We start from the raw sequence: 15090 nt of genomic DNA, 5'->3' as shown, positions 1-15090 counted from the left end.
ACCATAACCCTCGTTCCTAAACCTAATCTATCCCAAACCATAACCCTCGTTCCTAAACCTAATCTATCCCAAACCATAACCCTCGTTCCTAAACCTAATCTATCCCAAACCATAACCCTCGTTCCTAAACCTAATCTATCCCAAACCATAACCCTCGTTCCTAAACCTAATCTATCCCAAACCATAACCCTCGTTCCTAAACCTAATCTATCCCAAACCATAACCCTCGTTCCTAAACCTAATCTATCCCAAACCACAACCCTCGTTCCTAAACCTAATCTATCCCAAACCACAACCCTCGTTCCTAAACCTAATCTATCCCAAACCATAACCCTCGTTCCTAAACCTAATCTATCCCAAACCATAACCCTCGTTCCTAAACCTAATCTATCCCAAACCATAACCCTCGTTCCTAAACCTAATCTATACCCAAACGTACATTTTCTTCTTACGGTAAAACATCGACTTCCTGTTGTGAATGTTTGAATTAACATAGCTGTTTCTTATGACTCTCCCCTGTTTGTCCTATGCACAGTGCAACTCTGAAGACGTCAGGTCAAGAGGTTTGCTTGGATGTCACTGCACTCTGGGTACGCAAAATCCTGGAGAAATTAAAAGTACAACCAGACTCCCCTTGAAGGAGTTAACCTCATTTCAACACATCCTCCTGAATGACGCTAGGCTGATAATAAAGTTATATTTCGTGAAAGATGTGTGCTCAGCACAGTATTGCTTTGGCCCAACAGTTGTTAGTAAGTAGATGTTGCTGATTATCAAAGTGCTAAATGTGTCAGCAGTGTGACACTTCTTTTTTGATAAAGATGTTTGATAAGTGACTAATTCTTTCCACCCTGGCCTGTACTTGATTTTACAGGAAATTGAAATGTTTTTTTTGCATCTGATTTCTGCTATCTGGACAGCTAAACCACTGAGAGAAAAGGGAAATTTGCTAATGTAATTTGAATTTCACATTTTAATGACAACTTAAACTAGTTGCAAATAAACCGCTCACCAACCTTGAGTATGACAATTTCCTTCATGACAACTGTTATTATATTATCAGGGGTTGTAAATGCAAAACAACTAAAACACGTCAGCAAATAAAACAACAGACTACTTATTATAATACATATGGTTTCCGTCTATGACCAGTTGGTGATTTCTGACTGATCATATAGACCTTGGGAGATTCTCAATTGGGAAAGTCTGTCCTCTCCTTGACTCCTCAGTCCTTCTTTCCTCCGTGACCCGGAAACCAATAAGTGGTCGAGGAGAGTGTCAATTTGTTAGTAGGTGAACCGAGGAGTAACCCCCAGCCAACCAGACGTGAAGTTGCCCCAAGTAGTCCCCGCCTCCAACCCTGCCTCCGAGTTCCATCCCCTTGGTTACTACCCTCACTTATCATGTCACCAGACTTCGCAAAGACTCTCCTACCTGCCTCTAAACTCCTCTCCGTTGGATACTGAAGTGCATCCTCTATGTATGCTCTGCAGATGAGTTTTGAAATCTGCCACTCCCCCTTTGAATCAGCTGTTGCTTACATGCACACATTTCAAAACAACACGCTACTTTTCTTTTAATCTATAACATGTCTTGCACATCTAGCCTTATCACTTTACACGTTTCATTCTACCGCTGTAAATGTCATTTGCCTGATGACGCGTGAGTGGAGAAGGAGTCTCATTTCATACAAGCATATTGTTTCCACGTTTCCTCTCCTCGCCTCCGCTCCTCGATTTCCACACTTCAGTTAGGATTAGGATTTGAGATAGGTTTAGGGTTTGGGTTAGGATTAGGGTTTGGGTTAGGATTAGGGTTTGGGTTAGGATTAGGGTTTGGGTTAGGATTAGGGTTTGGGTTAGGATTAAGGTTTGGGTTAGGGTTTGGGTTAGGGGTTGGGTTAGGACTAGGGTTTGGGTTAGGGTTTGGTGTACTCCAGTTTCTTCTTGACCCCGGCACACTTCAGTATGAGCTCTGCGTGCCTCCTCTTCAGCCCCTCCAGCCTCTCCTCCAGGTCGTCTGAGGCGTCGACCTTCTCCTCAAAGTCCCTCAGCAGGATCTCGTTGCCCAGCAGTCCGCAGCGCTGGCGCAGCTTCAGGTTGTCCATACGGAGGCCATCCCTGGCCTGCTTGGTCCTGGTCAGCACATCCCTCTTCCTGGCCACCACCACCTCCACCTCAGCCAACTGGGCCCGCTTGGCCTGGTTCTCCATCTGCACGAACTGGAGCTTCTCCTTCACATGGGTTAGTACCTGGACTGTGCTGGTGATCTTCTTGCGCAGTTTAAGGAGCTCCTCGTTGCGCTCCTCTATCTTCTCATTATACGTCTGGTTCTCTATCTTCAGCTGCTCGAAGTCGATGAGGTGCAGGCCCTCAGCGAGCATCTCCTTGGCACGCAGTGCGGCCTCAAACTTGCGCGTCTTGTTCTTCAGCTTGATATTCTCCAGGCGCACGGTGACCAGCTCTTTCTGGCGCCGCTGCTCGGCCGCCTGGATCTGCTCTACCTCGACCGCCGCCGCCTGTTTCCCAAGGCGCCGGCTCAGGGCCGTCACGGCCACGTCGCGCTTCAGTGCCATGAAAGCGCTCCACTCGGTCTCCAGCTGGCCCAGCTTCTCCTGGCTCTGCTGCCTCAGCTCCTCTGCCTGCTGCTGGGCTGCCTCCGAGTCCAGCCGGTGCTGCCACTTCAGGTCCTCCATGATGGCCATGTACTTCTGGTAGCGCTGCTCCTGGTCCGACACGGCTTTCTCCTTCTCAGGACGTGCGTCATCACCTGTCTTCTTGCGGAAGTACTCCACCAGCTTGATCTGGAGCTGACCGTTGACCTGGCTCAGTTTGTCCTTCTCCGCCTGCAACTCATAAAGGAAGTTCATGTACTCTTTGTAGTCGATGCTGGGGCCCGTCTCTTTGGTTAGAGAGGGACCCTTTTCCTCAACCTGCACGGAACTCTCCCCTTCGGGAGTCCCTGGGTCTAGTTTTGGCAGTCCGCCTTCATCATCATTGTTGTTGTCGACATCTTCGAGTGTGAGGCTCCCCTCGCGGGAGAGAGGCTCCCCTATTAGAGGCTTCATCTCCGGGACCTCTCCCTCTTCGAATGTCTCACTCGTTGGTAGGTTGGGTCCTGTGGGTGACTCATCTCCAGCGCCCTCTCCTGGCTCAGAAGCGGCTGGGTTCCCTCCCTCTGTCTCAGCTGAGATACCCTCTGTTGCCTGTTCCCCTAAAGCTTTTTCAGACTCTTGCCCACTCTGCTCCACTGCTACCACCTCCTCGGCCTCATTTGCAGCCGTGTCAGCTTTATTCTTACAGTAATCAGCATTAGTGGATTTGCCCTCTTCTGAGGGCTCTTCAGCTGGTGTATGCTGGAGTTGCTCATCGTTCTTCAGCTCTGTGTTTTCAATGTTGGGATTGGACCCAGGGTCATTCTCTTTCTGCTCTGCATTCCCATCCATGAGAACGGGAATTTAAGTTTAAGTATTTCTGGCTAAAAACAAGCTAGCAAATCACGTGTCAATTAAGTCCCCGGTTGTAAGGCAACATTCAAATATATGTTTTCTAGGATAAAACGAGGTCAAGAAATCCTAAACGAGAACTTCACACATAAGCAACTGTTCTTTAATGAAACCATTTGTGTTTTGAGTTGTCCTGGAAACTGGGCATGTAAGCCAATCACAGGCTTTTGCGCCAAGTTCATTAATATTAATGAGACGCAGTAGTCTGACCAGAGACACTCCAGCACGCAGGCCCTCCCTCCGCGGCACTGCTGCTTCCAACAACAAGCAGAAGCCAGCAACATGGCCGACCTAGGAAAGAAGTACTGCGTAAACTGCCTTGCAGACGTTACGAATCTGCGGCTTCGCTGTACTGACTGTCCAGATATCGAACTTTGTCCGGAGTGCTTCTCCGCGGGTGCAGAAATCGGTAATCACCGGCGATGGCACGGTTATCAGCAAGTCGACGGCGGGCGCTTCACCCTCTGGGGTCCCGAAGCGGAGGGAGGATGGACTAGCAGGGAAGAGCAGTCGCTCCTCGACGCGATCGAGCAATATGGCTTTGGAAACTGGGTATTTCACTTTATAGCCTAGCTACTTTTCAGATAGCTATATAATACAAGCACGCGTATAAAAATATCTAGACTAAATGTAAATGAGTAAAGTTGCTCTCTTGAAAAATAACGCAATATAGACCCGTATACATTTGACAACTTCAGACTGACAGCCAGGTTCTGTCGAGAGTTGGCCATATCGATCAACTCTGCAATACTTGAAATGTACTTTAGTCCTGTACACAGCTAGCTAGCTAAGTCGTGATGAATGCAACTTTTCCATGCTAACGCACATTACAATCCACGATGTTGCAAATGTGCAATGCATTATGAACATACAGGAAACGTTTTGTATAATGTAGACAAGTCTGTTTCAATGGATCTGTTGATCTCCTATCAATGGAATTCAACACACGTCTATGCTAATAGTGAACGTATAGCAATGCATACATTATGTGTGTGTCTGTGTAGCCTAAATGCTTGCAGGGATGTAATCCCCCTCTCAGTAACACTGGCCTGTGTGTGTGCTGGTCTTTCAGGAGGACATGGCCACTCATGTAGGGGCGTCTCGGACCCCCCAGGATGTCATGGACCACTATGTCGGCATGTACATCCATGGCAACCTGGGAAAGGCCTGCGTCCCCGACAGCATCCCCAACCGGGTGACGGATCACACCTGCCCCAGCGGCGGCCCCCTGTCCCCCAGCCTCACCACCCCCCTGCCTCCCCTGGACGTGACCCTGGGTGAGCAGCAACAGCTGGGCTACATGCCGCTCCGCGACGACTATGAGATGGAGTACGACCAGGAGGCGGAGAAGCTCATCAGTGGCCTGTCGGTCAACTACGACGATGAAGACGTGGAGATCGAGATGAAGCGCGCGCACGTGGACATGTACGTGCGCAAGCTTCGTGAGCGCCAGCGCCGCAAAAATGTGGCCCGCGACTACAACCTGGTGCCCGTCTTTCTAGGCCGCGACAAGAAGGAGAAGCAAAGCACGCTGGGTGTTGTAGGTGGTGGTGGTGGTGGCGTCGTCGTCGGAGCGGTGGGGAGCCTTCCGACGCCAACCACTCCCGCGGTGACGCCGGGAGCTCCAGCCGTCCCGACGGTGCCGAAGCGTAAGATCCCCAAGGAGGAGAAGGAGCAGCGGATCAAGTTACGGGGGATGTGCCAGTTCATGGCTCAGCGGGAGTTTGAGGACTTGTTCCACAACATGCACAAGGAGCGCGTGCTGCGCGCCAAAGTACGGGAGCTGCAGCGCTACCGCCGCAACGGCATCGCGCGACTGGACGAGGCGGCCGAGTACGAGGCGGCGAGGCACAAACGGGAGAAACGCAAGGAGAACAAGAGCGTAGCTACCTCGAAAACGGGCCGGGGCGGAGGGCTCGGCACAGGAGGAGGGCTTGGCGGAGGGACAGGAGGTGGCGGAGTCATCAAAGAGGAGGGCAAGGATGGCGAGTTCCCGGCCATAGAGAACCTGGCGGGCTTCGAGCTGCTGTCCGACCGGGAGAAGGTGCTGTGCAATTCACTTAACCTCAGCCCCACACGCTACCTGACTGTCAAGACCATCATCATCAAGGACCACCTGCAGAAGAGCCAGGGCATTCCCTCCAAGAGCCGGCTGCCCAGCTACCTAGACAAGGTGCTCAAGAAACGCATCCTCAGCTTCCTCACAGAGAGCGGCTGGATATCCCGGGACGCGTCCTAACAATCCATTGGGTTTGTAGGGACTGGGACACGTCCTAACAATCCATTGGGTTTGTAGGGACTGGGACACGTCCTAACAATCCATTGGGTTTGTAGGGACTGGGACACGTCCTAACAATCCATTGGGTTTGTAGGGACTGGGACACGTCCTAACAATCCATTGGGTTTGTAGGGACTGGGACACGTCCTAACAATCCATTGGGTTTGTAGGGACTGGGACACGTCCTAACAATCCATTGGGTTTGTAGGGTTTGGGACACGTCCTAACAATCCATTGGGTTTGTAGGGACTGGGACACGTCCTAACAATCCATTGGGTGTGTAGGGACTGGGACACGTCCTAACAATCCATTGGGTTTGTAGGGACTGGGACACGTCCTAACAATCCATTGGGTTTGTAGGGTCTGGGACAGGTCCTAACAATGCGTATGGAGTTTGTGGGGACTGGGACAGGTCCTAACAATGCGTATGGAGTTTGTGGGGACTGGGACAGGTCCTAACAATGTGTATGGAGTTTGTGGGGACTAAGGATTGCAGAGGGACAATGACTCTTGTTCTCTGTTGGATTGTTGCGTCTCTGTGTCTTGTTATAAACAATGTGAGATGTGTCGTGAGCTCCAGATTGGACCAAGCTGAATTTTACCACCTTTTGTCAAGTTCTGACCCAAGTCGTCGACCACCGGACTGTTTGTGAATATGTACATTGCAAAAGATTTCCTCTTTCTTCAAAAAAAGTTTGGATACCATTTACAGGAGAACGTGGAACAAATATATATTTTTGTATTTGCATCCATATGAATGATAATGTATGGGTAGATGATACATTCTCTTTATTGCAGTGAAGGATCACCTAATACTACTGGGCAAACCAGACAACACTGTTTTTCAAAGCGGTTCTCAAAGTATAAATAGTTGTGTAGTTTGTCTCCAGCTTCCTGTTAGTATGGTCCCAGATCAGTTGGTGCCATCTTGCCAACTCCTATGGTCATTGGCAAGACGATACAAACAGTTCTGGGACCAGGCTAGCTTCCTTTTAGGTTAGGATGTTGTCTTGGAGAGCACAGGTTAGTGCCTATTCAAACAGCAATACAGCCGCACTGTGTTGGAAAGCAGGGGTTATCATCATCATCATTCTTACCATGAAAAGATGGCCTGCTAAGCATAGAGGGGTCAGTATTTGGCAGCTAACGCTTTCATAAAGCACTGCGGTAATCCCCATTATGACGCTGTAGCTTTGTGGTGTTGTCAGGCTCAGAATGTGGCACTGTGAGGGGAGTAGATAAGCCTAACTCCTCCATACTATTCTGTTCCACACGTTGCACGTTTTCTGATTCTAGTAGGCGATTCACTCTACTCGACTTCTAAAGAAAATAAAAAGCTTTAAATATTGGCATTAACCAATGACATGCGATCCTAAAGCACAAATCAAAAATGTTGCATATCTATTTTTCTCACCCCCGGTTAAGTTTGCCTGCCCCTTGTTTGGAGGGGCGTTGTGGGGTTAACGGTGTGTCGTCCTGCCAGGCTGGTTTTAGCCTCTTCATGAATACGCGCTGCATGATTATTGTATTGTGACTCGTTGCTCGCTGTTTAGTTTGCTACTGTTCCATCTATTCAAAGGGAGTTAAGTCATCGTTTAAAACAACAAAAAAAAGTGATATACCTGCTACATTTGCTCCATCTATCTTCCTGGTTCATTGTTTTACAGTCACATCGTTCAATTAAGGCTAGTGGAGTGGTTCTCAAAGTAGGGGTTGTGAAACCGAATGGGGAAAATAGCTTTTGTTGTTGATGTTTGGAACCACTGGGTTAGTGTTCACATATGGCCTTGCAAGAACACTATCAAAGGGCAGAAATATTCTGGTAGAAGAGAAAAAAGGACGACTGCCACAGTTAGACCTGGTTTTCCATTATGTGAAATGTGTTTGTTCCAAGCACGGGTGCTTTAAAATGTCCCGTGGCACCTTCTCCCTACGATGTCCAGTTAGCCTGTTTTAAACGGAGGTGAACTTCAGTAGAGATGGGGATTGGTTGTATAGAAACAGTATTACATTAGACACTGTGAAATAATGTTGTGACTGCATTCGTATAGGCCTTAATATTAGCATTCCATCATAGTACATTTACCATACCACAGAGGAAATAAAAATGCTATATTTTTCTTCCCCATAAGCCTCTGAGTATCCGGACACTGACAAGGCCCCTTGGTTCTCCCATCATCTACTTGAAGATTTTTTTATTTTTGTCCCAACAACTGGCGTAGTTCACAATCAAAGAATACATATCTCCTTATCTGGTTTAAGGCGAAAACAACTGTTCAAGGGTGTAAGTATGTTCTGTATTAAAAATGAAAATCCTTTATACTGTATGGCTTCCTTGGTTTTATTTTCACAACATTTGGTGAGTTCAGTATGTGGTAATATTTGCCGACAGTGTCCTACACTTCATGATCCTACATACAGGGAAATGGGCCAATTAAAAACAATGGACATGCGAGTCCAAGTGAATCTGTATATTAGACGCTGCTGTGGCACTGAACAGGACAACTGTCCACAGGCACACTAAATCCAACATAGCATTTGTAAAATAAACGCATGAAACAAGACCCGTATGTAGAGGATCTAGACGAGAAGAAAAACAAACTGTTGGGGGGAGTTTCTCTTCTGCACTGTTCAACCAATCCAATAAATGTGGAGGAGGAGTTATAGTGTCTCCTGGTTAACATACTGTACCGTCTCTGTTGTTAACAGGCTCGCTTTCCACTTCCCCTGTTGTTGGGGACTCCGAAGCTGCTACAGGCACACAGACTATCCAGTCTAAGTAGTTAAGACTAATTAACGTCATTATACTGTCAATGTCCCACACCACTAGGGCGACATCTGCCATAGCGGCGAGATAGTGTTCTGCTGTCATGAAGTCTGGAATGATTACATTAGAGCCTCAACAGCATGATTGCGTATCTCCGGTGAATCTGTAGATTTGGCTAGAGCGTATTTACATTTTGACAACCATACTCTGACCGGCTCCTACTGTAGTGCAGCAGCTAAACACTACGTCTGTGGTTGCCTCTGAAGTATTTTTTACATACATACAACATTAATGTATTGTGTAATATTGCATATTTCACCTCCATTCACTTAAAACTGTCCAGACTATTTCTGAAAATGAAACAGACTACATCAGGGCTCTCCAACCCTGTTCCTGGAGAGCTGTAGGTTTTCACTCCAACCCTGTTCCTGGAGAGCTACCGACCTGTAGGTTCACACTCCAACCCTGTTCCTGGAGAGCTACCGACCTGTAGGTTTTCACTCCAACCCTGTTCTTGGAGAGCTACGATTCTGTAGGTTCACTCCAACCATGTTCCTGGAGAGCTACCGACCTGTAGGTTTTCACTCCAACCCTGTTCCTGGAGAGCTACGATTCTGTAGGTTCACTCCAACCATGTTCCTGGAGAGCTACCGACCTGTAGGTTTTCACTCCAACCTTAATCTAGCGCACCTGATTATAACATTTAGCTGGTTGATGAGGTGAGTCAGGTTAGTTACAACAGAGGTTGGAGCAAAAACCTACAGGACAGCAGCTCTCCAGGAAGAGGGTTGGAGAGGCCTGGACAACATGTTAAGCTGTCACTGGAAGCTATACAAACAGGGCTAAATTGTGCCAAAGACCGCATTACTTACAGGGAAAAATATATTCCAATTAAATTAATTGAAAGTACTATGTTTGTCCAATGAAAACAATGACAGCAGTTTGGTATATAATCATGAGGTACATTACATTCATTCTCCCATCCATAACAATTACAATGACTGGACAGGAATCTGATCCTGATGACTGAAATAGGACAGAAATGACTTGTCAAACTGGTTCTGTGCTGTACGTGCCATCACAAGTGTTGCTTCTGCTCAAACATAATTGCGCCTGGCAGATACATGGGCTGTGTCCCAATTCTACATCCTTCCCCGCAAAGTATGCACTTGCACACTTCCTGTCATGGATTTAACAATGCTGTAAACTCCCTCCAGGTAATCCAATGCTTTTTAATTCATGACAGGGAGTGAGCAAGTGCACACTTCGGGAGAAGGGTGGAGAATCGGTATGCAAAGTCAAAACAGGCTGTGATGTCGTCCATGGTAATAATATTAGTTCAAGTTGGATTCCCGCCTCTGAGGCAACGTTGGGGAGTTGGGTTGGGCGCTTTGACCAGCCTGCAGAAGCCAAGGTGATCTGTCACCCAGGCAAAAACAATGACACCACGGTCATACTGAACCTTTTTTTAAATCAAGGGGCTTTGGCCACGCCCACCAATGCTGGCCGGAGGGTGCGCCCGTGGAGTTTGTAGCCCACCTTGGTTACTATGGCGACCGTGCCAGGCTCCTTACCCTCCACAGGGGCGTGAAATAGAGCCTCGTGCTCATAGGGGTCGAACTTCTGCCCTCCGTCTGGGTTAAGCTTGACCAGGCCGTGCTTGGCGAACACCTTCTGCATCTGTTTATCTGTCATCACCAGGCCGTCGTACAGGTTCTTCAGGTGGGGGTTCTTCTGAGAGGACACCTCCTCACTGGGCACGCTCTCCGTCGCCTTCTCCAGGATGTCCGCCACCTCCAGCAGGTCTTTGCAGAACCTTTGGATTCCTGAAATGTGCAAAAATAAAGGAGATATGAGTTAGTATTCTTTTAGAAAACATAGAATGAACAACATCATTGAATATGCAGTTCCAAAAGTATTGGGAGAGTGACACATTTGTTGTTGTTTCGGCTCGGTCCTCAAGCCCTTTGAATTTGAAATGACACAATGACGGAGGTTAAAGCACACTGTCAGCTTTCAATTTCAGGGTATTTTTATCCATATCGGATGAACCCGTTTAGAAATGACAGCAATATTTGTACATAGTTCAAGATTATCCATAATCATGGTAGCATCGTTAATGTAAAGGTGTTTAGAAACGTTCTATTCTCATTTACAATAAAAGTGACTCCAAAATGACAATACATTATTTAAAATTAATTTCTATTGGCCACAAAATAATCTGAAACAAACCAAAACAAACAGCAAATACATCCAACAAGTTTGTAGAGTCACAAGTTTGATGTAATCATTGTGTGCTAGGAATATGGGACCAAATACTACTTTTTTTGCTACTTTAATACACATAAGTAAATTTGTTCCCTAAAATGGGCGGACTACGTACAACAAGTGCTGTCATTTCTAACCGGTTCCCCCGACATGGATGAAAATACCCTCAAATTAAAGCTGAGTCTGCACTTTAACATCTGTCATTGTATCACTTCAAATCCAAAGTGCTGGAGTACAGAGCCAAAACAACAACAAATGGCACTGTCCCAATACATTCAGAGCTCACTGTACCTCCAGATTAACTTTATATTGCATGTTGCTTGACATCAATGAACCAAAAGGATGGTTCTAAAAACCACCTATAAGTATGTCTGTCTCACTGGTGAGAATCAAATAAATATGCAAATGTTAGATTACCATACAACTTTGAGTCTTCCACCATCTTTTGACTCCTCGTCCTCAGGTTCTCCGTGTCTGCCAGGGCCCGCTTGTACTTGTCCTGTAGACACAGACAGAAAAGCTGAGGCCAAGAGACAATCCTGTTCTCAAAGCTCTTCTGACTAGTGAGATTCAGACAGGGTGAGGTTAACCAAGATACTATTCCACACTAGTATACCACTAGGAAACCATGCCTAACACACTATTTTCATTCTACGTAGTATTCTAGCTTGGATATTGGAACAGACTTATAGTGACTGGTGTGGCGACCTAGGACTAGTGTAAAGTTGACCCTAGACCAAGGGGAGGGGGACAGCAAAGAGCTATAAAAAATATATATTTACAAAAATAAAGACCTTTTTCTCCCCAATTTCATGGTATCCCACTGGTAGTTACAGGCTTGTCCCATCACTGCAACTCCCGTACGGACTCAGAAGAGGCGAAATTCAAGAGCCAAAACATTACCCGGCCAAGCCGCACTGCTTGTTGACACAATGCCCGCTTAACCCGGAAGCCAGCCACACCAATGTGTTGGAAGAAATGCTGTACACCTGGCGCCGTGTCAGCGTTCATGCGCTTGGCCCGCCACGGGTTGAGATAATAACAGAACATGGCCAAGATGTTAAAATGTCCATAGGTACAGATCTAGGATCACCCTCCCCTCACCCAATCCTAACCGCAATGGGACAAGGAAATCTCGGCCTGCCAAACCCTCTGCTAACCCGGACAACGCTGGGCCAATTGTGCGCCGCCTCATGGGTCTCCCAGTCACTGCCAGCTGTGACAAAGCCTGGGATTGAACCCGGGTCTGTAGTGATGCCTCAAGCATTGCAATGCAGTGCCTTAGACCACTGCACCACTTGTGAAGCCCCCCAAAATTGATTTTAACAAACAATTAGTCCCCCTAAAAATGTGGCCCTCCGTTGAATTGCAAAATCCTGACATGGCCCTCGAGACAAAAAGTTTGCCCAACCCTGCCCTAGACTCTGATCTTGGGTCAGTTTTTTTTTCTTCCCCCTAGTAATGGTTAAGGTTAGGATTGGGTGAGGGGAGGATGATCCTAGATCTGTACCTATGGACATTTTAACATCTTGGCCATGTTCTGTTATTATCTCAACCCGGCACAGCCAGAAGAGGACTGGCCAGACCTCATAGCCTGGTTCCTCTCTAGGTTTCGGCCTTTCTAGGGAGTTTTTCCTAGACACAGTGCTTCTACACCTGCATTGCTTGCTGTTTTGGGTTTTAGGCTGGGTTTCTGTACAGCACTTTGTGACATCAGCTGATGTAAGAAGGGCTTTATAAATACATTTGATTGATTGATTGATTGATATGGAAACTGCACCCTGGAGCCAGACTCACCGTGACCTCTTTAAGCTGCTCCTCCAGCTGGCCCTTCTCCTCAGCAAGGCCCTTCTCTGCTGCGCTCTGCTCAGCATGCTGGTCCTCCTCCGACCCCTGGCCGCTTTTCTGCTGGGCTGCTGTGCATAGGAGCCGTGGGGATGCCCTAACAGAGCAGAGAGAGACAGAGAAATGGGTTAGATACACAACATAGGTTTAGCTGTTAATGCATTGGTCATTTTAGTGCACTGTACTGGTATCCAAACATGATTAATTAATTTGTATATGGTACATGTTTATTTTATTAACATGGTAATACCATGTTAATGGTTAGCCTCTGGTATCCCGTTGCTGAAGGCTACATCCCAAACCCCGAAGACATATTTACAAGCCCTCTGGGTTTACCTATTTCAGATCAACCTTTCCCAAGTCATCTAAAGAAAATATGTAATCAAGAATGGTTTACCTTTCGGTGCGGACCATACAATGTGTGAAAAGAAACGTTGACATTAAACTTTCCCGGAGTTTACAGAGTTCACACCATATAGCCTAATCTCCATAAAATAGCGCTGCCATCTAGGAACACGTGGTAATCTCGTGTGGCAATTACAGAATATTGCTGACTAGAAAGTGTGCGTCGGAAAAATGTGGATGTCAACGTTTATTTTTACCACAGTTCACACATTTGGCCCGTACCGACAGATCAGGCATTTCAGATTTGCCTTCGGTGACTCGGATGTGTACAGGTCTCCCGGAGCGAAGAGGCTAGGTAATGATCTACGGTAACGTTACACACATTAGAGTCTCTCTGACTGCAATCTCTCCTTGGCCCAGATACAGGTAAACTACATTGTGGCATTTTAGTAGCGAAGCCAACTGCCTTTGCTATGGTGTGCCACCAAACTAAAATAGCTTAACATTAAAACCTGCGGTACTGTAGTTAGCTAGTTCGCATTGGATTAGTTGATAGGCTAACAGCTTTGAACAAGGCGCATAGAAATTGAATTAAATGGGATTCTGCTATCAGAAATGTGCTATTGAACTCTCATTACGAAAGCAGTACAATAACTAACGTTATATGACAGGTCGTTAGATAGCAAGCTAACGTTACCCAACTCGTTAGCACCCGGCCAAGGGTGATGGCACAACGTTACAGACAATGCTCTGAACAACCGTATTAACATGTACTCTCGTAATGTATATTACCTTATTATTGAAGAAGATGATACAACAGAGTAACTCTGTTTTACAGCTCGTACACACCAGCTCGCCATTTTCACTGATAACACACGCTGAAGGAGCAGAGTACCCCAGTGGCAGGAGGTTGAGCCAATCACCAATCAGAAAGAGATCCACCTAGTGTCGCGTCCAATCAATGATGTTATAGAGTATGACGTCTTCCTGTAGTTTGGTTGAGGTGATGATAAAGGTCGAAAACTGGGCACGTGACCAAGGACAGAATTTGTGCCTTTTGTAAACTGAAGGTTATCTCTCTTTTGTAACTTTTTAAGTGTTGAATCATCACCAAACCCATCTCTGTCCACATCACCAACAAACTATCATGGTCCAAACACACCAATGCAGTCATGAAGAGGGTTACGACAACACTTTTTCCCCCTCAAGAGACTGACAAGATCCCCAGATCCTCAAAAAATTCTCCAGCTGCACCATCTAGAGCATCCAGACCGATTGCATCACGGCCTGGTATGGCAACTGCTCGGCATCTGACTGTAAGGTGCTACACAGAGGGTAGTGCGTACGGCCCAGTACATTACTGGGGCCAAGCTTAATATCATCCAGGACCTATATACTAGGCGGTGTCAGAGGAAGTCCCAAAGAATTGTCAAAGACTCCAGCCATCCAAGTCATAGACTGTTCTATCTGCTACCGCACGACAAGCGGTACCGGATCGCCAAGTCTAGGTCCAAAAGGCTCCTTAACAGTGCAGATGTTAATGTGCAGCAGTATAACTTTTTTAATAAAGCGATGCTCTTCCTTAACAACACTATCAACAAGGCAGATCCTACAGGCCCCAGTTTTGTCACACTACTGTTCAGTCGTGTGGTCAGGTGCCACAAAAAAGGACTTAGGGAAATTGCAATTGGCTCAGAACAGGGCAGCATGGCTGGCCCTTGGATGTACACAGAGAGCTAATATTAATAATATGCATGTCAGTCTCTCCTGGCTGAAAGTGGATGAGAGATTGTCTTCATCACTACTTTATGAGAGGTATTGACATGTTGAATGCACTGAGCTGTCTGTCTAAACTACTAACACACAGCTCACACACCCATGCATACCCCACAAGACATGCCACAAGAGGTCTCTTCACAGTTCCCAAGTCCAGAACAGACTATGGGAGACACACAGTACTACATAGAGCCATGACTACATGGAACTCTATTCCACATCAAGTAACTGACGCAAACAGTAAAATTAGATTTAAAAAACAAATTAAAAAACACCTTATGGAACAGCGGGGACTGTGAAGCAACA

General features: G+C 46.7%; 3 protein-coding genes across 3 annotated transcripts; 1 reads left to right on the top strand and 2 right to left on the bottom strand.

Annotated features, from left to right (window-relative positions):
* Positions 1 to 1918: 1918 nt before the first annotated feature.
* LOC139379535 (cilia and flagella associated protein 184) lies at positions 1919 to 3585 on the bottom strand. Its single transcript, XM_071122352.1, has one exon. The coding sequence runs from the start codon at positions 3443 to 3445 to the stop codon at positions 1919 to 1921; it is 1527 nt and encodes a 508-aa protein (XP_070978453.1). The 5' UTR covers positions 3446 to 3585.
* A 110-nt stretch (positions 3586 to 3695) lies between these two features.
* On the top strand, positions 3696 to 5856 carry LOC139379088 (transcriptional adapter 2-beta-like). Its single transcript, XM_071121887.1, is given in 3 exon segments — positions 3696 to 3771; positions 3774 to 4057; positions 4578 to 5856. Coding segments are annotated over 3 exon segments (1527 nt in total). The 3' UTR covers positions 5745 to 5856.
* Positions 5857 to 9491: 3635 nt separating this feature from the next.
* Positions 9492 to 13943, bottom strand: LOC139379089 (grpE protein homolog 1, mitochondrial-like). The gene is made up of 4 exons (XM_071121888.1): positions 13801 to 13943; positions 12616 to 12760; positions 11236 to 11317; positions 9492 to 10376 (listed from the first exon to the last, which is right to left on the bottom strand). Exons 1-4 carry the CDS (start codon positions 13866 to 13868, stop codon positions 10024 to 10026), a joined length of 648 nt encoding a protein of 215 aa, XP_070977989.1. The 5' UTR covers positions 13869 to 13943; the 3' UTR covers positions 9492 to 10023.
* Between the last annotated feature and the right edge of the window lie 1147 nt (positions 13944 to 15090).

Source organism: Oncorhynchus clarkii, chromosome 21 (genome assembly GCF_045791955.1).
Source record: "Oncorhynchus clarkii lewisi isolate Uvic-CL-2024 chromosome 21, UVic_Ocla_1.0, whole genome shotgun sequence".
Classification (NCBI taxonomy): domain Eukaryota; kingdom Metazoa; phylum Chordata; class Actinopteri; order Salmoniformes; family Salmonidae; genus Oncorhynchus; species Oncorhynchus clarkii.
Note: the sequence above shows the minus strand (reverse complement) of the source record. Positions and strands in the feature narration are given on the sequence as shown.